The 25886-nt window shown below is 40.6% G+C and overlaps 1 protein-coding gene across 5 annotated transcripts in view; it reads left to right on the top strand.

Annotated features, from left to right (window-relative positions):
* LOC127573397 (spermatogenesis-associated serine-rich protein 2-like) overlaps positions 1-23529 on the top strand; it is a 97391-nt gene extending 73862 nt beyond the window's left edge. For all 5 annotated transcript variants that reach the window (XM_052021607.1, XM_052021588.1, XM_052021622.1 and 2 more), the window contains exons 9-12: positions 12731-12840; positions 13890-13992; positions 16659-16855; positions 22705-23529. In XM_052021607.1, coding sequence (XP_051877567.1) covers positions 12731-12840; positions 13890-13992; positions 16659-16855; positions 22705-23106 — 812 coding nt within the window. In that variant the 3' untranslated portion in view covers positions 23107-23529. The remainder of the gene's footprint in view (positions 1-12730; positions 12841-13889; positions 13993-16658; positions 16856-22704) is intronic.
* The last annotated feature ends 2357 nt before the right edge of the window (positions 23530-25886 follow it).

A 25886-nucleotide genomic window follows, 5' to 3' on the forward strand; every position in this document is an offset into this window, starting at 1 on the left:
AGTTCTGTTTTCTCAATGTTTGTTCTATTAACGAGCCACGAGACTGCAGATGCTGGAATCTGGAGCAAAAACAAATTGCTGGAGGAAATCAGTGGGTCAGGCAAATTGCTCTTTGTTCTATTATCAGTCATTCAACCCTTTGAGCTTTCATAAGAAGGAAAGTCTTGTTCATATATAAAGGCAACCACAACTTCAGGATATCCCTGGCATTCCTCAACCAATGAAGTACCATTGAAGCAATATCACAGTTGTAATGTAGGAAATAAGCTCCGTCCCGTGTGACTGTTCATTGAGATTTAGCATCAGCTGTATATCCTCAACAGTTTCAGCATATGAGTGATCTTCTGTCTGGTAACTGAATTATTCAGCTTTCAGACTGCACTGATGTGGGAATGTTACCCTGTATTGAATCTTGAGAGTAGAGAGGGAATCGGTCCTGATGCAGGGTCTCGACCTGACGTGTCGACAATTCCTTTCTCCCCACAGATGCTGCCCGACCCGCTGAGTTCCTCCAACAGTTTGCTTTTTGCTCCATGTTCCATTATCTGCAGTCTCTTGTGTTTCCAACCCCTGCAATATTGGCTGAACTAGATTTTTAAAAAACAGGGAATTTTACACATAGGACAGCAATGCTTTTTTTTCGGCATTTCTTTTACATAGTTTCCAGATTCAATTTGCTTGAATGAATCCCTGTCCACAAAGCTGGTCATGTCCTGGGTCAAAAATGCAGTATGCCTCCACCAATTGTGTTGGTTCAGAAAGAATTTTAAAACTGTATTTATTTTCTTTTAAAAGTATTGACATGTTAAAATATACCTAATTCATTAGGAAACTGATGAACTCACAACAAATAAAATTTTTAAATGATTCTGTCTGGTTTCCTGAAGTAATTTTCACACTAATATGTGTGGCAAGAAAGCTAACATTTCTGGCATCTGCAATTTTTTTGAATATAACTATTTTCAAGAGCAACATTAACTATCATTTGAAGAAGTACTGATTAGTGAAGGACAAGCAATGTGGATTTGTTCGTGGAAAATCAAGTTTGATTGAATTCCTGGGTTAAGTGACCAAGGGACTTTTGAAAAAGGAGCTTAAAATATATGCATCAATATTTTCAAAGGACTCTTGAGAAGGTGGCTCTTGCTCGTCATTCGAATCGGAGGTATATATGGTAAGAAATCTGGTAACTTGGGTACAAAATTAGCAAAGGTTTGGAAAGCAGGAAGTAGGCATGAATGCAAGTATATATGTCTGAACAGAAGTGGTTATCAGGGTTCCCCAGTGTGGTTGAGATTAAGGCAGGTGCTTATTTGGTTACAAATAAATGACCTGGACCTGGTACAGGGAGTATGGTGTTGATGTTTATGGATGAAATAAAAATCAGGCGATTTCATAAATTGACCAGGGTAGTAGTGACTTTGGGAGAACACAATTCAATGTGAAGTATCAAGCAAAACACTTTGGAAGGTATAACATGGAGAAGGAGTGTGGTCTAAATGACATTGTTTTGAGATTGGTGCACATTCACAAATCTTGAGAGGATGATTAAGGAATTGTATTGGATACTTTGGCTTGTAAATAGGAGCGCTGAATACAAACGCTAAACTTTTATAAAGTTACGCTAAACTTTTATAGATCACTGCTTGGATCTCAGCTAATCTTTGTGTGAATCTCACTTCAGGAGGAATGCCAAAGTCCTGATGAGAGTAAAAGCAATTTACTCAGAAGAGTGGGAACAAGTGAGGGTTGTGAAGGAGGGATTGGAGAAGCTTGTTAAGGAGGAACATAAGAGACGTATTCAAAACTTGGCTATTATGAAAGGAATAATATGAGAAACTACTTCCCCTGACAAGTGAGTCAGTAACCAGCAGTCATGGACTTAAAATAATTGGTAAATTAACAGGAAGTGAAGGGGAAGAAATTTCTCCATATAAGAGGACTGTTGAATCCGGGACATGCTCCATGTAAAAGAGCTACGAGATTAGAATCCTTGGGAGCTTTTAAAGGCAATTGGACAGGTACTTGAACAAGGCAACTCTCAGAATTAGGGGAAAGTCTGAGGTGTGGATCTGGAGTGGACACCTTTATCAAAGAGTTAGAATAGGAGTGACAGGTTGAATTGTCTCTGCTTTGCTGTAAGATTCTAAGATTCTGATCTTTGGCCAGCAATGGAAAATAAACAGAAAAGCAGAGTATTTTATAAATTATGACAGATTTGGATATGTTGATTTTTCAAAGGAACATGTTTGTCTTTGTACACCACTCACTGAAAGCTAACATGCAGGTGCAGCAAGCAAAACGAAGACAAATGGTATGTTGCCTTTTATTGTGAGAGAATTCGAGTACAGGAGTAATGATGTCTTACTGCAACTTTACAGGGCCTGGTGAGACTGGACCTGGAGTATTGTGCACAGTTTTGGTTTCCTTTTACCTGCCGTAGCGGGACTGTAACAAATATTTACCAGACAGGTTTGCCTTATGAGGAGAGAATGAGTTGACCAGGCCTGTAAACTGAGATTAGAAGATGAAAAGTACTTTCATTGAAACTTACAAACTACTTAAAGATCTCAACAGGGAGGCTGCTTCCCTGGCCAGGACCAGGAGCTACAGTTTTATTTGGAGGCAGGCAATCTTGGATTAAAATATGGAGAAATTTCTTCACCCATAGGGTGGTGAATATTTGGAATTCACTACTCGGGATGGCTGCGGAGGTTCACTTAAACAGAGATTTCTGCATGTTCAGGAATTAAGGGATATGGAGATAACACTGGAAAATGAAGCTGATGTATTCAACCATGAACACAGAACATAGAACAGCACAGCACAGAAACATGCCCTTCAGCCCACGATGTTGGTGTCAAACTAATTAAAAGTCTAACTAAACTAATCCTTTCTGCCTACACCATGTCCATATCCCTCCATTCTCTGCATATTCATGTGCATATCTAAGGGCCTCTTAAATGCCTTTGTCATATTTGTATCCACTACCACCCCTGGCAGCTCTATCCAGGCACCCACCACTCTCTGCGTTTAAAAAAACTTGTCACGCACATCTCCTCTCTCACCTTAAATGCATGCCCTCTAGTATTAGATATTTCAACCCTGGGAAAAAGATCCCAGCTGTCTACGCTATCTATGCCTCTCATAATTTTATAAACTTCTATCAAGTCTCCTCTCAGCCTCTGCCACTCCAGAGAAAACAAATCTCTCCTTATAGCACATGCCCTCTAATCCAGACAGCATCCTGGTAAACCTCTTCTGCACCCTCTCCTAAGCCTCCACATCCTTCCTATAATGAGGCAACCAGAATTGAATGCAGTACTCCAGATGCAGTCTAACCAGAGTTGTATAAAGCTGCAATATAAATTCCTGACTCTTGAACTCAATGCCTTGACAAATAAAGGCAAGCATGCCATATTCCGCCATATTCCACCTTATTCACCCTATCAACCTGTGCAACCACTTTCAGGGAGCTATGGACTCCGTCCATACATCAACACTGTTAAGGGTCCTGCCATTAACAGAGTAGTGTCCCTTTACATTTCATCTCCCAAAGTGCAACACCTCTCACTTAGCCAGATTAAACTCCATCTGCCATTTCTCCACCCATATCTGCAACTGACCTAGATCCTGCTGTATCCTTTGGCAATCCTACACTATCCACAATGCCACCAATCTTTGTATTCTCTTCAAACTTAGTAACCCACCCATCCATGTTTTCATCCAAGTCATTTATATATAACCATGATCTTAATGAATAGCACAGTATGAAAGAGCCAGCTGGCCTATCCCTGCTCCCAGTTCTTATGAGGTCATTTTGTACATTGAATACTGAACACAATTATTAAAAATGCCTAATCTGGAGAGGAACAAATTTTCACCCATGCCAATTGCACCAATTTACTGCTCTGAAATACGTCATGAATTGCATTGGAAAAATAAGAAGAAACAATAATGTTCTATTATACTGCCCGATTATTCTAGTTCATGAAAAATTTTAGCCTTACAATTACGCAAAAGGTTTTTAGTTGAAACTTGAAATCCAGCTAGTACAGCTACAAGCATACCTGTGTCAAATTTCTTGACTGCATTAAATGAGTTTGGGTATAAGTTTGCCAGCACCAGGGCCCTGATGTGTGCAAACCACTGGCTCAAGGTTGACCAAAACCAAGGCTGGGATCTCCTTACTCTACATTGGGTGAGGCGCCAGCAACAGTCTCACCTCAGAGGCAACTCACCTATTACAGGCAAGCATCTCAATGGTAAGTCCTGGGAGGAAGCATGTGAATCCACCATCCTCTGGAAGTGGGAGCACTCCTTCTCCTATTGGCAACAAATTTCGTGCATTTAAGAAACAATTTACTGTGGTCGCCTTGCAAGGATTTAAGAATCTGAAGATAGTGGCAGAAATCTCAGATAGCAAGGAGACAAAAGTAGGCAATGTGCCCTACTGGGTTGAAAGATCACCGGACAGAATTTTGGATGCTGGGTGACCTGCTCATGCTCTTTGAGAGTGGCTCGGTGACGCATGAAATTGCCTTTAACCTTGATGTAAGACGGGCAATGCCGGGTTCAGTTCCTGCCACTTAATGTTTTCTGCATGAATTTCCAAGTGTAATTTCTGCATTATTTGGTTTATCAGAAATTTTTAGAGAGAGGGTCCACTGTATCACCATGACGTTAAATTACAAATTATTCAGTACAGAAATGGAATTACTGAGACATTTTGTACCTGAGCAATTTTACACCCATTGGCTTGTCAGGTGCCTGAAAGAGTTGCTTATTTAGTGCAGCTGAATCCCTCTTTCATTAGTTTTGCTTTCTTAAGCAAATGAACAAGTAGTCATTCCAGTTACTTGATTAGATGCTGTAGAAACATGCTGGCGCCACCGTGCTGTGTCCTCAGTTGACCTGGCTCAGTTTTACATTCCCTGGCATCCCCTTCCACATTTTTCTTCACCTTCCATGTCTTCTGGCACAAAATTATGTTTTCCTGAAACAAACTTTTCACAATCCTTACTAGCTGGCTGCATCCTGTGCCGAGTTCAGTTACTCTTTCTTTGAATGTACAAATTACTTGTGTTTTTTTCAAAATCATCTTATTTACAGTTCCAATGAAGGAAAGTATTACATGCTGTAATATAGAAGTCTATTTGAATGTGGATTAACTAACTCAGATCTACTTCTCCTGTCTACTCAAGATCATTTGTCATCATAACACATCACATCCACCCTTCCCTTTGTTCTTTTATATGGGCAATAAATTCTTGGAAGTCATGATAGTTTTTGAAAGGTCTTGTACTTCTAGGAAATGAGGAGGTTTAGATCATATTTAGCAACAGGATCACACAAACACTCAGTTCATTCAGTCAATGGAATATGCTTCATCATTTAACTCTCCGGAAGGCCAGTAATCCAGGACAAATTTCCAAGGAAATGTATTCAGATGCATCTGGTTATTTAAACTACTACTGTCTGGCTAGACCCTAATGGAGTCCACAAAGTCAAGTACAACTACTGTTTTGTGGCAACCGGTTAAATACGGGTTTAATCGAAATGATTTTCAATGCATGACGGCTTTAAGTTTTCTGAGTATTCCGCCACCTTTGATGTCCTCGACCCCAGCTAAACCTTCAATCTGCCAGGTTCATTTAGCTATGTACACTCTCTCAAGGCCAGGATACATATATCCATGAACATTGTATCTAAGGACTGGATATAACTGTACATGCTGTGTTTTATTGGTCCTTACTATCCTCTGCTGGAACTGCTCATCACTCCAAATCATACTGGGAGCTATAAAAATGTCAGGCTCTTTTTGTTGCAACCAACTGCCTTCTAAAACCCCTCTGCACTCTGCCTTGCCTCCTTCGCTCTGCAGGGCTATCCTGAATCCCTTTGTCATCTCTTTCCTCTCATTGAGACTTCTGTCTTTAATTTCTGCTCTCTGCCACTCCCATCTTTCTGCATGCCCTCTCAAAGTTAGAACTGACCTCTGTTCCATATAAAACTTCTGATTGTCAAGCTTCCCTTTTCTGGCCATTGCGTGAGCAGCTGCCGTTGTAAACAGAGTGCAGGGTGCCCCACAAAATGGTCGCCCACTCTATGCTCGGTTTCACCAACGTGGAGGGGACCACATCGTGAGCACCACATGCAGTAGACACTGCCCACAACGGCCATTTCGAGCTTGCAGCTGCATCTCATTTGAATTTTCCTTCCCATTCCCACATCAGCCTATCTGTCCTCAGCCTCCTCCATTGCTACGGAACTGGAAGAACAACACCTCGTATTCCACTTGGGTAGCTTACATTGGATTTTCCAATTTCAGGTAACCCATGCCGCTGGTCTTCTCCTCCCATGTCCACTGCTCCCTTTGTTCACACCTTCCATCCCCCTCCTCCCATCTGGTTCAATCGGCCCTTCCTCTCCTCCCCAACTGGTTCCACCTATCACCTACTAGCCTCTATTCCACCCTCCTCCTCCCCTTGTACTGTTATACATTGGCAATATTTCCTCTTCCCTCTCAGTCCCGATGCAGGGTTTCAATCCGAAATGTTGAATTAAACCTTTTGCTTCCACAGATGCTGCTTGACCCGCTGAGTTCTTCTAGCATTCTTTTTTTTTGTGTAGGTCTGAAAGAGCTTGACAAGGTGGGCAGGTGTACAGTTTTGGAGATTGTATGCTCCTTCCTTCATTTATGTTGGGTTTCTGTTTGTTCCCAACACACACACTTGAGGTTCTCAGTACCCTTGAGTGGCCGTGGGCCAAGGATTCCCAGGTGTTGGTGGGGATGTTGCGTTTCCAAGCAGGATTTGAGAATATCTTTGCAGCTTTTCTTGAATCCACCTGGTCACCTTTCCACATGAAGAAACTAGAGTCTCTGTTTCAGGAATCTAGCATCAGGCATGCAAACAATATGACATTTCAAGCGGAGTGACTAAATGTAATTAGGGTCTCATTGCTGGGGACATTGGCCTGGGGGAGGATGCTGATGCAGGTTCATTTATTCCATCAGTGAATTTGGAGAGTTTTGTGGGGACAGCATTAGTGGTGTCTCATGAGTGTTTTCAGATGCCTGCTGTCGGTAGACCAATGTATCTCAGAAACATTGAGGAGGGAGAGGTCACCGCTTCCTGATTGACCATTGACTCTGGACCAGGTTTGATGTCTTGATTTTAAGATACCCTTTTCCTCAAGGCCATGTTGATGCACTGAAAGTGATCGTGAATTTCATCACTGATATATGTGTTCTATCATGGAAGATATTTCTTTATGCGCTCTACTGATATCTGTGTTCTATCATGGAGGATTTTTTTTATGTGCCACACCATGGGTTTTGCAGTTGAAAATCTATTGTTAAATGCAGTCAGCTTTTCTGTGCCTGCACTGTGAAATCATATTGCAGACTTGCATGCACAGAGCCACCCATGTATGAAAGCTGCAGGGCATGCAGCAGCCAAATCAATAGTTATGCAAAGGAGCATTAAAATTGCTGCTGCAGCAAACTGTGTGAGCCTCAAACAGAAATGCAGACCAGGTACTAACCTTCCACCACACAGAAGATTAAAATGAAACATTATGGAGGTTTTAATATTATGAAGCATTTTGATGGAATGAATGAATTTAAAAAAGATTACTGCTGTGCCTGTGGATGATAAAGGGATTGATTATCAGATTAAAACTGGCACTGAGGGACAAGGAGAAAATGTTTGTGCAGTAAAAGGCAGATTTTGTATTTCATAACTTCAGAGAATGACAAATTCTGTCTTTAACGATAAGTGCAGCAGCTACTGTGATGCAGTAAGAGTATGGACTTCTTTAGTACTTTGCTACATGGAGCAGTGGAGACATCTTTTGGAAGAATGGCTTAACACTCAAAGGAAGATGTATCGAAAGGCAAGAGGTCAGTTAATTTATTTAGGATTGCTGTAGCAAAGGACGACACTGATGTGATGGGGCAAATTGGTTCCTTCTACGGCTGTACAGAATCTAGATTGGCTACATAAAATAAACAACAGAATATCAAGCCAAACACACAAGACCATAGCAATGGAAAGTGCTGAGCATGTCTGCATCAAAAACGTGAAAATAATATCTCAGGGGTGCACAATGGGTTAAGTGACAGAGATAGCAGGTTAGTTTGAGATGTCTGAATTGTCTGTCACTTGTTGCAATTTCTCACTAATAACTTATTGCCCTGATTGCAACAAAGGCTACTTTACAACCACCCAGAGGGTTCAATTCCCGATGAAAGAAATCACTGTGCCGTGCTAATGATGTGTAATGGCAGGTGACACTTGGCAGCATTCTTAGGGATCTTAAAGTTGTGGTAGGGATTTAGTTCTGGTGATGTGCTTAGAATTATGTAGTGAAAGGTTTGGACAATTCTTAATGAAGTTATTGTTATAATCCTTTTTTCATTTCCCTCTTAGTATTGCAAATTTTCAAGAACATCCTACACTCCCATAATCTTCCATGAGGATTTCCCTTAGGGCATGAAACTGTGAGATTGATTATGCAGATACATGTTGGCTGATAACCAAGTAGCTTTACAGCACAGAATCCGAGACAAATTCATCCAAAGACATACATAGAAATGAGTAGAACATAGATTATAAACAAATATAAGAAGAAAAATCCTTCCTTGGACTCATAGAAGTCTACAATAGTCCAATTAGCAAGATAATATGCGGTTAGACATCACAATAGAGAGTTAAAGTACTATGAGTGTGTTGACCTTGAATGGGTCAAGTGGTTTCTTCTGGCACTTTTTACATTCTCAAACTGACCCAGGAACTCTGATTTGGATGGTTTATGGATGTATCTGCCAATGTGTCCCATCTGTAGTACTAAATTACTGACACTTGTGGCCCCTATTAGTTTTTGAGCTCTTTCCATAATCATTTCTGTCACGAGTTTCAGCACAGCGAGGATGACTGCATCTTTAAAAAATGATGTTAGTTGACAGTCAGAGCTAAAATGCATCCTGAAACAAAACAATTTGAAGAAAATGCTTGTTGTTTCTACCTATAGTAATCTACACACCAAAGTTGTCATCTTTAAATTTTTACAAAATTATTTCATCCTCCCTTGCCCTATTACTGAATATTTTTAAACCAATCAAGAGATTTTTGACATTAATATTTCTCTGGAAAAATTGAAGAAATCCCAGTTATCATGAATTGTACCAACAAATCTCATATAGTTAATAAAATTTCATTAGTAGGTAAAATTTCATGTTCTAAGTATTGTCAAATATATTGTTCAATCAGGCAAAATTTGGTGTTTATTGGAAAGTTCTTCATAATAGTGAAAGAGTTGTGTCTACAATTGGTAAATTGATGTTAAAATTCCACAGTAATAATGATAAAAACCACTTAACAGGTCAGGCAGCATTGGTGGAAAGAGAAATAGAGTTAAACAGAATTTTAGCTTGATGAGCCTTCATTCTTGACCTGAAACATTGACTCTTTTTCTATCCCCACAGATGCTGCCTGACCTACTGAGTGTTCCCAGCATTTCATATTTTTATTTCAGATTTATAACATCCATAGTCTTTTTTTGTTTTCAGTTAAAGTTCCACAGTTGTATAGAGCATTTTACTGGAGGCAGTTTTGTCAGATGTAAGCCCCACTTAAAGAACTCTTAGAATCCAACTTGTCGTCATAAGTTCATTTTGAAGACCTTGAGAAATGTTGTGTGGAGTCCAGGAATCTAGTTGCCATAATAATCGACTGGAATTTGTTGCAGCCTGACATCTAATAGCATCAGCCATCAGTTAGACTTGAGTTGCTCAAAGCAACTTTTTTTTACAAGCTGACATCAACACATTGAGGGAAATACAACATCTGAGACTACATTGATCAGGTAAATCAACAGGCCATTTCCTCAATCAATCAGGTTCAAAGAATGGAAACTAAATACGTACAAGTAGGACAGAGAAGGAGGGTGAATTGAAAAGTAAAAATTTTATGTCAAACTGACACAGATTTTGTGGTTAACAAAGAAGGTAAGGTAAATACTAAATCTAAAAACTAGAGCATATACACGTGGCAAAACCTAATGGTAGACCGGAGGACTGTGAATTTTTCAGGATCCAGTAGCAGAGGACTAAAAAGGTAATAAAGAGTGAAGACATTTATAATGAATGTAAACTGACAAGTATTATCAAACCAAACAACTAAAGCTTCTATAGATGTATAAAAAGAAGAGGGTAAGGTAAGGTAGCTGTGGGATCCCTGGAGCCCACGGAAAGTCACACTGGGGAATTCATATAGGGAAACAAGGAAATAGCAGATAATTCAAATCAATGTTTTATATCAGTCTTCACTGTGGAGGACACTGCAAATATCCTAAGGATGAGGGCTATTTTCAAATAGGAGGGTAGACCTTGGAATAATCCTTATTATAGAGAATACAAAATTGGAAAAAACTAATTGGACTATAGGTGGATAAGTCACCAGGATCTGATGGCCTGTATCCAAGAGTTCTAGATGAAGTGGCTACAGAGATAGTGGAGCCATTGGTTGAAATTTCTCAAAACTTATTGTGTTCCAGGAGGGTATCAGTGGATTGGAAACTGAATGTGATGCCCTTTTGCAAGAAAGGAGGGAGACAAAAAGCTAGCTTAACATCTGTTGCTGGGAAAGTACTACAAGGAAGAAGTAGCTAGTCATTTAGAAAAAGCTTAATGCAGTTATACTAAGGCAACATGGTTTTATGAAAGATAAATCATGTTTGACAAATTTGCTAGAGTTCTACGAGTATATAACAAACAGAGTCGATAGAGGGGAATCCAAGGCTGTAGTGTCTTTGGATTTCCAGAAAGCATTCAATAAGGTACTACATAAAAGGTGGGTGCACAAGATTAGGGCTCATTGTATTGTGGAAATGTGTTAACATAGATTGAAGACTGGTTATCACATTGAGGGTTGAGAGTTAGAAAAAATTGGTCTTTTTCAGACTGTAAAAATGTAATTAGTGGTGTGCCCCAAGGATCAATTGATGTCTATGACTTGAAGGAGGAGGCAGAGTTTGCTGATGACATAAAAATAGGTGGGAGAATGTTTGGACCCTGTTGCAATGAGGATATCTGGACTGTGGAACACAATATTTTTATAGGTTGAGCGAGTAGGTAAAAACCTGGCAAATTCATTTTAATTCAGGAAAATGTGAAGTCATGCATTTAGGTAGGAGGAGTCAAAGGGCAGACTATTATCTAAATAGAGAAAGACCACAAACAAATGAAGTACAGAGGGATCTAGGTGTTTTTGTGTGTGAAACACAATAAGTTAGCATGCAGATGCAGCAAGTAATTAAGAAAGCAAATGGCATTTTGGCCTTTATTGCTTGGAATTTGGGGTTTAAACAGAGTATTGTAATAATTGTATGAGGTGTTGGTGAGGTTGCAACTGGAAACTGGAGTATTGCTCACAATTTTGATCCCTTTATTTATGAAAGGATATTCTAGCATTGGAGGTGGCACAGAGGAGACACAGTGGACTAATTCTTGGGATGGGAACATCGTCCTATCATGAACGGATAAAATAATGAGAGCTGTATTCTTTGGAGTTTGGAAGAATGAGGGTGATCTTATTAAAATATATAAGGTCCTTGGGGAACATGACAAGGTAGATTTTGAGAGGTTTCCACTGATGGGAGAGTCTTGAATGAGGGGATACGGTCACATGATAATGGGGTGCAGGAATGTAAGACTGAGGTGCTTGGAATTTCTTCGTAGAGGATAGTCAGTCTCTGGAATTCTCTACCCCAGAGGGTTGTGGAGGCTAAAACAATGCAGGTATTTAAAGAAGAGGTGGATACATCCTTGAAAGATCAGAGAATTGAGGGCTATGGGGAACTGGCATAGAAGAGACGTTGACACTTGAGGCAGATTAGCCATGATCATATGGAATGGTGGGGTAGACTTGAGGGTCCAGGTAGCCTACTGCTGCTTTTTCTTGTGTTCCTGTGAAAGTGAAATAAGAAAGTATTGAAAGATAAGACTAAAAGGAAACAAGGAAAGCATTATGGATAGCCAGTAAATTCTTCCTAAAATGAAAAAGAAATGAATTTCATAACTTCACAAAACACTGTTGGAAAGGAGAAAGAGAGAGACAAAAGAAAAGAGAAGAAAAAGGAAAAATACTTTAATTTAAAATTTGACAATTTTTCAATCTCTCAAAAAAATCAACAAGCTGGTGAATGGCAGAGAGGTTGATTGACGGTCATTATCACATTGCTTTAAGGGTACATGCATCATGAAATTATCCCTAAATAACTGCAGTTTAGATCCAATCTGCTGTGCAAATACTTAGTGATATTCAATGCACTTTAATGATGAGATGATCAGTGAAGTGCCAATTTCATAAAACTGCAACACAACTTACCGGCTTGTGCAATTTAACTGCTTATCTGTCTCCTGTACTTAATAGCTGTAAATAGCATTGAGCGCCATCACTATTAATTTGGGAACAAATTCCATCTCATTGATTTCACAATGGTTAACTGAAATGATTGTAGGAATAAAGGCCATCCGAAAAATGCTTAGGTTATATGCTTGATTTGTGTTGCTGTTACATCACCTCCTAGTTTTCATTTGCTGTTAAAAGATATGCAAGATAGAACAAATTTCTGAATGTTCTGGATTGCTTTTTCACAGGTCATAAGCCACTCAAACTCCAAAGATGCTGGTTAATTCATATTATTTTTGTGTTTTACTTCTCAGTGGAGATCCTAGAAGCAAGACAGAGGAGGGCTGAGGAACTAAAGAGATTGACAGATGTGGCCATCCAGATGTCTGAATCCCAGCTCGCTGAACTCAGAGCTGAGATTAAGGTCAGTGGTTAAAAGAAGTCCTGTAGCGGTGGGTAACAAACATGTGCCTTGCTGAGCTAAAACAAAATGCATTGTCCTGATGAGGGAAAACTTCATTCTGCTTAACAGATTTCTCCTTCACCACCAATTCCCCACCCTTTATAAATGTTGGGGAGTGGGATTGATGGGAGTACTCTGTAGACTCTGTACTGTACAACTCCTTATATTTACTTTTAATTCTTGGCAGAAGACATTGCTAGTGTAGCAGTTGGCATAACACTATTACAGTGCCAGCGATCGGGGTTCAATTCCCCCGCTATCTGTAAGGAGTTTGTACGTTCTCCCCGTGACTGCGTGGGTTTCCTCTGGGTGCTCCGGTTTCCTCCCACATTCCAAAGACGTACGGGTCAGTAGGTTAACATGGGCGTAATTGAGTGGCGTGGGCTCGTTGGGCCGGAAGGGCCTGTTCCAGTGCTGTATAAATAAAGTTTAAAACGTTTTTATGAAAACAAGTTATTGACCTTCACAAGTTGCCCTGGCTTTAATACAACAGTGAAGCTTGTGAGGCTGTTTCTGAATGCCATCAGGAATCAAGAATTTTGGTATGAAAGTGATACAGAAAGGCCAGACTGACACGGCATTGTGGAGAGTAACACCTCACACTGTGACTTGAGGACTATGACTTCACGTTCTACCTTGCTGTGACCTTGCACCTTATTGCACTGCACTTTCTCTGTAGCTGTGACACTTTACTGTGTACTGTTACAGTTTTTACCTGTTCTACATCAATGCACTTTGTACTAATTCAATGTAACTGCACCATGTAATGAATTGACCTGTACGATCGGTTTGTAAGGCAAGCTTTTCACTGTACCACGGTACAAGTGACAACAATAAACCAATACCAATACAATGCTGTGGAGCAGCAACAAATATTGCAGGGAAGCAGTTGAGGGAGCAATAGGATACTGTAGCACCGGTTTAATGGACAGATTTTAGATATTTGATTTGTGATCCTGTTCACTGTCAATGTTTTGACTTGAATTCTAGTTTATCTCTTTTTCTAATAGCAATTTGTAAGTGAACGCAAGTATGATGAGGATCTGGGCAAGTCAGCACGGTTCACTGGTAACATCAGTAGCCTGCAGTCCCAAATCCAACTGTTTGGAGAAGGTGAGTTTTACCAAAGCTCAGAAATGAGAGATCAATGATGATTTGAATGTGGTATAGATTTAGACTCATGGCAAATAGAAGATATTTCTGTAAATGAGCCAAGTACTGGAATGTTGTATGCACAGTTGTGGAATTAGTAGGGGAATTTGGTGGAATGCAAGTTTACAGAAGATAAAAACTTATTGTTGATTAGGCTGCAAAAAAAAAACCCTAGAAGAAATTTAGGTTTTATCCCAGGAATCATAGAATATCAAAGGTGAGATGACAAGTCTACAGAAAAATAAGAGCTTAGTCGAATACCCTGTCTAGATCTTGACTGCACTATTTCAGTCAGGAATGGGCAGAGGAGAGTTACCGGAATGGTTCTAGGATGATGGATCTTAGCTGCAGTGTTAGGTTGGAGAAGCTGAGGTTATTTTCCACAGAGCAAAGAAGGTTAATGGGAGATTTGATGGGGGCATACAAGGTTTAGATAAGGTAGAAAAAGAAATCCATTAGCTGATGGTACAAGGACTACAGCTTTGGGGATGTGAGGAAGAGCATTTTTGCACAGCAAATAGTGGTGACCTACGTACAAGGGTAGAAGAAGAGGAAATGATCAATGACTTAAAAGGGAATTTAGATCAGTACTCATGGGGAATAGACTTGTAGGGCTATGAGAATAGAGTAGAGGACTGGGACTGACTGGATTGCTTTACAGAGAGCCAGCATGACTCAAATGGCCTCTTTCTGTGCCATAATGCCTCCATGATTTTGTAGCTGCTGGGGAGGGTGAGAGTCAGTCTTGCAGTCAGGTTGGGTGTTTGAGGAAGGGTGTTGGTGGTCCAAGGAATAGAAAACAGTGAAATAAGGAGAGGGTAAATAGGATCAATGGGACTGCACTGAGACAATGGGCTGAATGGCTTCATAAGAAAATATGAGAAATGAGATGTCCATGAATGAGCCTCACACTTCTCAGTACTGATTCCCATCTGCCATACGTCTGACCATTTTGCGGGTCTCTCTGTGTCCTGATGCAGTTGATGGTATTGTCCCCTCCATTTACAACCCCCCTTACCTTCCCCTCCCCTCCCCCAGATTTGGGACCATTGACTGATTTTACTCTGTATTCCAATACTGGAAGATTATGGCAATCCCTTCCAATGTCTCCATTGCATTCCCACTTCACTTAGCAACCTCCAATGGAAGTCATCCTCACAAGGTGCCTTGGTATAGCCAGCTTTTCCAGCATACTAATTCTCATTCCATCCATTATCTACACTATTTCCACTTCTACCGTCATTTTGTCAGCATCCTCTCCCTTACCAAACACTAATAAAAGTATTCAGTACATATTCCAGCCTTGCCCTGCATGGATCAACATCTATCACCTTTGTACCTAGTAGGTCCCATCTAATATCATTACTATCCATTTGCCATTTTTGGATATGGCAGTAGAAGATTTTTGGGATCACTTTTATGTTAACTGCTATTCTATTCTCATGGTCTCTCCTAGCCAGACATATTTTCTTCATCTCTCAACTTACTGTATTTGTTGTGGTTGTAAGCTGAAGAATTCACCTGACATGCAGCATACACTCTTTTAGTTTCATCATATTCTCCATCTCCCATCACATCCAAGGAGCCTTGGCTTTGGGTTCCCTTCCTTTCCTCCTTGTGCGAATTACCTAGACTGTACCTGAAACATCTGCTCCTTGAAGATTTTTATAATCTTTAAGAAGCTTTATAATTTTTCCTATAAAGCTTTGGTTCCATTTTCACCCTGGCTTGATCCTCTCTCAGCTCTTTAATGTCATCCAACACTTTCACTCCTTTATGCATCTCGCTCCTCTTTTTTACATCTATATACTGATGTCCATCTCCCTGCCAATTTAGTGTCAACTCTTATCAACTACACCAGCAAGCCGCCCCATAACCATAATGACTCTACCCTCCAGCTCCTGCTTCCTCAAAGCTCTCACCAACTCCCTCTCACTCGGGAACCCTTTCTCATCTGTGACCCACCTGTCTTCTTCTGTGAACTCTGGGATGGTGCATGAAGAAAAGGATCTTAATCCATTAGGGGAGTAAAATCTCGGGCCTCATAGTATTTGAGTATGTGTGATGCATTGAACTTTACATCATTCCCATGAAGGAACGATTCATTGATCCACAATGCACCTCCGATATGACATTCTCTTACAAATACAGAACAATATACAGGCTAAGCTGTTTTAAGTGAATGAGGGCTGCAACAAGAGACCATACATTCTAGATCAAGTTTAGGAAATTTCGAGCAGGGAGTAAGAGGACCCTCTTTACACAGACTTGTGAAATTCATTTCCAGGGTTAGAGGTTGAGGCTGACAGTTAGGAAGGTTAGATTAGGTAGAAAGATGAAGGAAATAGCAAAAAATGCAAAATTAAATCTTAATAAATGAGCTGATATCCATTTGTGTGAAATTCTTTGTGATTTGTCTGTGTAGTTCCGTGGTACTGAATTAAATGGTGTGTAAAAGTGGACTGGAATAAATTTGTGTTATTTCAGATCTCTTGCAGCAGTTATGATATTACTATAAATGGAGTAAACAGGGTGTATATTCTCAGCATGATTTATGAGATTTCAGCCTCAACCTCTAAACTGAAACTTTACTGGATATTGTCTTTAAAGTACATTTTTCTACGCAGTTTCACATCCAAAGAATAACTACTCCACAAGATCACAGTGCATCTCCTCATTGATTCCATTGCATCCAAGTCCTCGAGGTGATTCCAGTAATGTTCCTTCACTGTCAAGCTCACTCAGTGCATTAACATCTGCTAGTCATAAAGTAATGAATTCCAAGGACAGTTCAAACGTACAGAAGGTGCCTGCAGATAGACAGGTAAGGAGAGCACATTGCCATTGTTATTGTTTCTTATCAATGCGAGAATGTCAGTAGTAATGCCTGTAAAGAATGACTCATAAGGCAACCCACTCATTACAGCTACGAGTCCAGGAAATCTTTGAGAGCTTCCAGTGCACTAACATTCTTCCTTAAATAAGGAGACAAATACTGTACCCAGTACTCCAGATGTATTCTCACCAATGCTCTGTTTAGCTGAAGTATAACCTCTCTATTTTTGCATTCAATTCCTCTAAATGTAAAAAAAAATTCTGTTAGTTTCTGAATTATTTGTTGTACCTGCAGTTTGGCCTTGTATGAATTGTGTACAAGAATACTCAGATCCTTCTGCATTTCGGAGCTCTGCAATCTCTCACCATTTAGATAAAACACTTCTTTTTCAATTTTTCCTGTCAAAGTGGACCATTGTACCCCATTTTCCAGATCTTTGCCCACTCAGTGACCTATTCATATCCTGTGGCAGCCTCCTTATGTCGACTTCACAACCTACTTTCCTACCTGTCTTCATGTCGTCAGCAAATTTAGCTTCTGTATATGTGGTACCTTCATCCAAGTCTTTAATATAAATTGTAAAAACTCAATGCCCCAGCACCAGTCACTGTGGCTGCTATTCCTTACATCTTGCCAAGGAGATGGAGACCCATTTATGACTGCTCCCCACTTTGCTGTTAGCAATCCAGTTTTCTATCCATGCCAATATGTTACTTTCTACAGCATGAGCTCTTATTTTCCATAATAACCTTTCATATGGCCCCTTACCAATGCTTTCTGGAAGTCTCAGTACATTACATCAACTAGTTCCCCTTTATCCACAGCACATTTTACTTCAAATAACTCCAATAAATTGGTTGAATGTGATTTCCCTTTCAGAAGGCCATGATGACTTTGCCTGATTGCCTTGAATTTTTCTGTGTCCTGGGATAACTTCCTTAAAAGCAGCTTGAAGCACTTTCCCAATGGCAGATGTTAGGTTAGGTGGCCTGTATTTTCCTATTTTCTGTCTCCCTTTTGCATTAAGGAGTTACATTTGCCATTTTCCAATTTAACTAAATCTTCCCTAGTTCCAGAGAATTTTGGCAAATTATAAACCATAACAATTATCTCATTATCACTTCTTTTACAATGATCAGATGAATTAATCTGGTCCCAACCTGCCTCTCCAACAATTTGCTCAGAATCACTTTCTTGGTGATTCTGGTGTGAACATTGTAGTGTACATGGCTGAATTTGACAAACATTGTAAAAAAAAGGCCTAGACATTTCTTTGGTGTTAAAGCAGCATAATTGGTCACTATGATGCTGCTTATTAATGGAATTAGAATTGGTTTATTATTGTCACATGTACCAAGATACAGTGAAAAACTTAGATTTGCAAGCCATTTATACAGATCATTTCAAAGCATGTACATCAAGGTAGTACAAGGGAAAAGCAAAAACAGAATGCAGAATATAGTGTTACAGTTACAGTGCCAGAGAAAATTCAGTGCAGGTAGACAAAAGGTGCAAGGGCAATGATGAGGTAGATCGTGAGGTCAAGAGTTCACCTTTAACATACAGAAGGTCCATTCAAGAGTCTTATAACAGCAGGATAGAAGCTGTCCATGAGCCTGGTGGTGCATGTTTTCAAGCTTTTGTATCTTCTGCCTGATGGAAGCTGGGAGAAGAGAGAATGTCCAGGTTGGGAGGGGTCTTTGCTTTTCCAAGGCAGCGAGAAGTGTAGAAAGAGTCCACGGAGGGGAGGCTGGTTTTTGTGATTGAAATCTTTACTTGTGAGTTTCACAGACTAGTGGCATTGGGATTTCCTGTGTAACTGTGTCAATTTCAGTCTGGCATACTCCATTGATCTACTGGAAGTTCTCATAGCTGCCAGCCTTTAGCCCAGTAGCTGCGACCTCTGCAGCAAGCTGTTAAACTATGTACCATAATACCAATTGGAGTCTTCCATCTAGAGGGAATATTGTTACTTAATTAATAGATGCTGAAATGATGACAGGGGTAGATGATGGTAGGGAGAGTGGAGGGGTGCTGTGAGGGGTTCAACGATACCTAGGCAGTCTATTGAGGAAGTCCTTTGTGCAAGGGAACCATAGAGACCCTGCATAGCTACAACCAATCATTCCTGGCAGAAGGTCACCAGGCAGTCTCTGTAAGCACTAACAATGTAAGAATTCAGTCTATAAGTGCCTGTACTTTGGGGAAAGCCTACAATGCAAGCAAATCCTTATACCCACCCTGCCTGCTCCTATAGAGTGAAGGAAAAATAGATGAAGTATACTCTCCCTGTGTATGGAACTTGGGTGATCTCCCTAAAATAGCAATTTGCAGCTATCTGAGATTTGGCCAAGTTCAGCTCCAGCATCCAGGAGTGATCCTGTGTCTGGGAAGCTGAGATTACCATGTTCCAGGTACATGTGAGAGGTTGTATTTCAGGTCGCAAGAGATCACAAATTCAGAGTCCAAAGAATGTGGTTCAGTGTTGGCCTTTTGAATTGCACAGTTCCAGAGGAACAGAGCTAGTAAGACTTAAGTGTTGTAAGAGTAAATAAGAACTGTTATCTTGCAGTGGGTTTGAAAATCATGGCTGAAGATGAATTTTGAATTTTGTTAACTTTATTTGGTGAAGTTAAGGCGTTTTATGGCAGTAAAAAGGCAAAGGCAACAAAAATCCCACCAAAAAAGCCAGGATTTGGATCTCTGACAGGGACTGAAATACCCTGAAATATATGCAAAATTACTCACCTTGAACCAAGTTTCAATTCACAGCAATTTTTTTTTGGAGCTTTGCAAAGTAATTTCTAGGCTATCTTCTATTAGGAGTACTTCAAATATATTTGAAGTCACCAGAACCATGGGCTAAATTTAAATGAAGAGAGCCCTTTCACCTGGTTGGTCTCATCTTTCCAGAATATCATTTTTCCTTTGCACCAACAAGTTGTTTTTAATTCATCTAATTTAAAAATATAGTCAATAAAAACTCGATCATACATCATAAAATCTTGCTACACTGTAACAATTACAGATTCTGATGCCATTAATTCTCACCATTATATTCATTGGAAAAGAACAACATGAAGGTGGTAGTGATTCTGATGTTGGTTGACTTTTACAGGGGCTATATCAAATCTTGCAACCATGTATTGCATGAACAGGACTTCATAGCAGAGGGAGAAATGAGAGGCCAGAAAGTCATTGAGTCATAGAGTCATGCAGCATAGAAACAGGTGCCTCAGCCCACTACATGTTAACTGTCAAGTACCTATTTATGCTAATCCCATTTACCAGCTCTTGGTCCATAACTTCTAGCATTGGCAACTCAAGTGCTTGGGTAGATATTTATTAAATGTTGTGAGAATACCTGCCTCCTCCCACCATTCAGGCAGTGCCTCTGGATTCCAACCACCCTCTGGGTGATAAGATTCTTCCTCACATTCTTTCTAAACCTCTTGCCCTAAACCCATGCCCTCTTTTAGATACCTCTGCTGTGGGGAAGTTTTCTCCCCTATCTATGTCACTCATAATTTTGCACTCCTCTGTCAGGTCACCCCTCAACCTTCCCTAGTCCAAGGGAAACAATCCCAGCCTAATCAGTCTCTCCTTAGAACTGAAATATTCCATCCCAGGCAATATCCTGGTGAATCTCCTCAGCACCCCTCCTGTGCAATCACATCTTTCCTATAGTGTGGCAACCAGAACTGCAGATAATAGTCTAGCTGTAGTCTAACATTGTACCACAACCTCCCTGCTCTTATATTCTACGCCCTAGCTCGTGAAGGCAAGTGTCCCATATACCTCCTTCACTACCTTATCTACCAGTACTGCAACCTTGAGGAATCCTTGGACTTGTACATTGAGGTCCCTTAGTTCTTCAATATTCAAGGCCCTGCCATTCATTGTGTATGCCCTACCCCTTTGAAGGGGACTCACAAGCATATTAAAAGGACACTGACTCAACAGTTTCAAATATGAATGCCCATGTTACACCTAAGCTAATTCAGAAGGCTTAAAAGTTTCATAAGCTCATATGTAAAGACATATCTACTAATTTTGCAAACACACAAAATGCTGGAGGAACTCAAGGTCAGGCAGCATTTATGGAGGGAAATAAACAGTCAACGTTTCAAGTTGAGACCTTTCATCAGTCTGTGATCCAAGCCTACACCAGTAATGCTCCCTAACTCTTTCTCCACTACATTGATGACTGCACTGGCACTGCTTCCTGCTGAGCTTATCAATTTCATCGCCTTTGCCTCCAACTTCCACCCTGCCCTAAAATTTACTTGGTCCATCTCCGACACCTCTCTCCCCTTTCTGCATCTCTCTGTCTCCATCTTTGGAGACAGATTAACCACCGACATCTTTTACAAACCACAGTTACTTTGACTACACCTCTTCCCACCCTGTCACTTGCAAGGATGCCATCCCCTTCTCTCAGTTCCTCCACCTCCACTGCATCTGTTCCCATGATGAGGGTTTCCATTCCAGGACATAAGTGATGTCCTCTTTTTTCAGTAAGCAGGGTTTCCCTTCCACCACCATCGATGCAGCCCTCACCCACATCTCCTCCATTTCCCATACGTCTGCACTCACCCCATCCCCTCCACCCCGACAGAACAGGGACAGGATTCCCCTTGTCCTCACCTACCGCCCCACGAGCCTCCGCATCCAACACATCATTCTCTGCAACTTCCGCCACCTCCAACAGGATCCCACCACCAGGCACATCTTCCCCTCCCAGCCCCTGATTTCTTCTCCACATTCCTCCCCACAGATCACCCTCCAGGCACTTATTCCTGCAAGTAAGTGTCACACCTGTCCCTACACCTCCTCCCTCACCACCTTTCAAGGCCCTAGACAGTCCTTCCAGATGAGGCAGTGCTTCACCTGTGAGTCTGAGGGTGTCATTTATTGCATCCGGTGCTCCCGGTGCAGCCTCCTTTACATCGGTGAGACCCGACGCAGATTGGGTGACCGCTTCGTTGATCACCTTCGCTCCGTCTGCCGCAACAGCCAGGATCTCCCGGTGGTCAGCCACTTCAATTCCACTTCCCATTCCCGCACCAGCATGTCTGTCCACAGCATCCTCTACTGCCATGTTGAGGCCAGACACAGGTTGGAGGAGCAACACCTCATATTCCATCTCTAACTTGACGGCATCAACATTGATTTCTATAACTTCAGTAACCCCTTACCCCCCCCTTTGTTCTCCCTCATTCCTGCGGCCCCCTCACCCCTTTTTCTCCCCCCCCACCCTCATGACCTGCCCATCACCTCCCTCCTATTCCCCACCTCCTTCCCTTTATTCCATTGTCCACTGTCCTCTCCTACTGGATTCCTTCTTCTTCCTGACTTTCCATCTTAGGACCTTACAGCCTAACGGATCTCCTCTCCCCTCCTCCCCAGCATCTGCCTATCACTATCTCTTACCTGCATCTACCAATCGTCACCTTGTGCCCACCCTGCCCACCCCGCCTCCCCTCTTTTGTCCATCTATCACGAATCTGTTTATCCCCTATTGGTCTTCCCCTTTTCCTACCTTCACTCCTGAAGAAGGTTCCCAACCCAAAACGTTGACTGCCTGCTTTTCTCCAAGGATGCTGCCTGACATGCTGAGTTCCTCCAGCATCTTGTTTTTTTTTTACTTCAGCATTTTGTGTGTGTTGCTCCAAATTCCAGCATCTGCAGAATCTCGTGTCCACTAATTTTGCATTTTACATATTCTGATAAACCAACTATCTCACTTGCTCCAATTTTGCCAATTGAATTAGAAGACTGTTTGTATTTTCTGTTGTGCAATGATTTCTGACCCTGCTTTTCATTCTTTTTTAAAGAATAATCAACGTAATGGCCCAGCTAGTCAAAGACGAGGCTTCTACCCTCGAGCACAAGGTCAAAGGCTCAGTGGAAGCAGTTTTCCTGGAAGACCTGATGATGGTAGGAATCGGAACAGAAAGGGGCCTCCACAGGAGGGTTATAAAAGCCAGCATCAGAACAGCAAGTCTGGACATCAGGGACCACCTCACGATACAGGCAAGCTGCTAACCTCAGATTCCAATGGTACTGTTCCACCGACTAAAATCAACTCGCAATCAAGACCCCCTGAACTAAGTACCACTGTGTCTGCAGTCCTTAGCAACAGAGTTTCTCAGTACAGGCCATGCCCTATAAAACAAGAGACATCTGTTGATACTAAAGTGTTGTCCATACCTAATAGAATGACTGTGGTAGCCTAATTTAATTGAATTCCATTCTTTCTAGGAGAAAGTTCTTTTGTGACTTACCTTCATACAATTCCAGTCAAGTTAAATTGAAAAAATGATTGTTTTTAATTTTATATTTTCTTGTCTCAGATAAAGGAACTTGTGAAAGTAAGCACTTTTTGCTGAAATTGGTCATATTTTGCATTTGTAAAGCAAACTGTTTTTAAAGTTGCTGGAAATCACTATGTTAAAGCAATGAAGGTAAACTGCAACTGTTTTGCTGGTAGGAGTAATGATCATACAAGAGGCTTTCATTTGGGCTGAGTAATGACGGGGTTAGGGAGTGGAGCAAAGTGTGTTGTGGTGAAGTAGAGCTAAAGAGCTGTATATCAATAAATAAAGTCATAAAACTTCAGCGATTTAATGTCCAGCCTGTTCCTAAGGAATATGTTATCTTTTTGAAAATTATGCCATTTGTGAAACAACTAATAAAGTTTTTAAGCATCTCCTTTTGATGAATAGTGCCCCTTTAACAACATAATCACTTCACCAGATTTATTCTTAATAATACTTAATATGTTTAAATACTTAATGGAAATTAATAATAATAATTCTTAATAATATGTTCAATGTTCTATAATTACTGCTTGACATCTCTCAAAAACAAACTCCATTTTTGTCTGTGTGGATTAGAATTCACAGAAATATAATGGAATTTAAATTTGTTTATTTTTAGAAAGGACAATAATATTTCAGCTTCAACATTAATCTTTATTTCCTGCTTTGTCATATGTTTAACATGTTAACAAAAGATTATTTCAAATACATGGTTTGTTGTACATGAGAATTAGCCAATATGATTGGAGACACAAGAGACTGCAGATGCTGGAATCTGGAACAATACACAAAGCGCCGGAGTTTAAAAGTGGCTGGGGCTGGGTGTGGGATCCAGAGATGTCTGGTCCATCCGTCCAAATGTAGGGTCTCGACCCAAAATGTCGCTTTCTATTTCCCTCCATAGATGCTGCCTGATCCGCTGAGTTCCTGCAGAGGTTTCTGTGTTAGTCAACATATTTGGCTGCTTAACCACCTTAATGACATCACTGCTGCGGGAGGCCAGACATCCCTGTGAACTGATTCCCCAGAGAAATCACCATCTGAATGGAGGAGATCCACATGTGGAGATTGCTAGGTACTCTAGGGGCAGCTTTAATTGAGATCAACAGCAGACATCATCACTTCACTGACTGCAGAAGCTAGGCTTCTGTTTATATCAAAACAGAGCGGTAAAGTTCATGGCCAGTCCTCAGCTGCTCATTACTCACATAGACTTCTGAAATAAGTCCTTGCTTTCTCAGTCATTCCTCCCAGGAAGCTTATGGGAAAAGCTAGCCCAGTACCTTGTAGCAAGACATTTGTGCTGCAAAAGGAACACCTGGAAGGATTGCATATGGGACCAAAAGCAAGCCCAGCCACAAAAATACCAAGAAATTGATGGGTAGGTAAGCCGGAACTATCAGACTAAATATTTCAGAAACAGGAAAAGACATTACACACTGTTAAATTGTGACAATCTGTTAAATAGTTAAAAAAAACTAAAGCACTTAAAAATTCTCAAATAATTATTAAAATTTAAATAATTTAATCCATTGCAGCCATTCCCCTCCATTGAAGTGATTGGGGAAACAGTCTTTGCAAATCCCCAAATGTTGCAGTTAACCAGCGAGGAATCTCCACAGCATTGCATTCCCATGCTTAAGTCCTGGAAAAGTCCAGTGGTAGGGCACAGTGGGCCAAGTAGCAGCCAATGGCTCAACCCAACGTCAAAGCTTGGAATCCCAAATTTGGCAACAGTTACACTGGACAATGCAGGTTCTTCTCTTCTGCAGTCACTTCAATGCGGTCACTTCTGCTCCTCTTGCAGAAGTACAATTTTGTGGCTGAACAGCCAGGTACCGTGTGTAAGTAATATTTTTTGGTGAAATCAAATGTCAAAGCTTGGAGCACGGAGAGGAAATGGCAACATTACTTAGGAGTATTGCAACACCTTCCTATTCCCTCTTATTTTACAGTTCTATTTCACTACTGAATAATTATTTTAAAAGAAAGAGTGAAACAAGATCCGTAAGTACGTATAATTATTGTTTTAAATTATCTATAAGTAACTATGCAAGTGATTCCACGACCTAATTGTAGAATTTTTGAAGAACATTGTAAACATTCTTAAGGGAACATAAGGGATGCTACCACTTGTGTCGTTACTAATGCTAATAATACACCTGCATGGCAACAAACACAAAAAATGTACTGAGAGATCAAGCTCCTTTGCTGAATTTGGAAGATACATTACTCATATAAACAAAAATCATACAGAAAATGTGGTAGAAAGGCATTTGGGAAGAAATGAAAACATGGAAAGTGGTAATGATTTTGTTCCTGATTCCCACTTTAAGAAGATGAAATATTTTTGCTCTTCACTTTTTGAGTCAGCAATGGCAAGATGTGAACATAATTTGAACTCTGCAGTAACAATTAACTCAAGCACAAATATAGACATTGTTTTTGGATTGACCTGTTGTTGATGCACGTTGAATTGTTTTTACACTAAAGAAAAATGCTTTTGAAAAGTGCAGAGCCATTATGTGGATGCTTAAAATATGCGGTTTTAAGATTCTACAAGATCCCCGCATTACCTGGGTGTTGACTGAAACATGTTCCATAATAGTGGCTGAATTTACTTCACTAATGGTGTACATTGTTGCTGTAACTAATCAACAGCAGAATGTAGGTCGTATGTATAGTTCCTCAGGAAA

Source organism: Pristis pectinata, chromosome 1, assembly GCF_009764475.1.
Source record: "Pristis pectinata isolate sPriPec2 chromosome 1, sPriPec2.1.pri, whole genome shotgun sequence".
NCBI lineage: Eukaryota > Metazoa > Chordata > Chondrichthyes > Rhinopristiformes > Pristidae > Pristis > Pristis pectinata.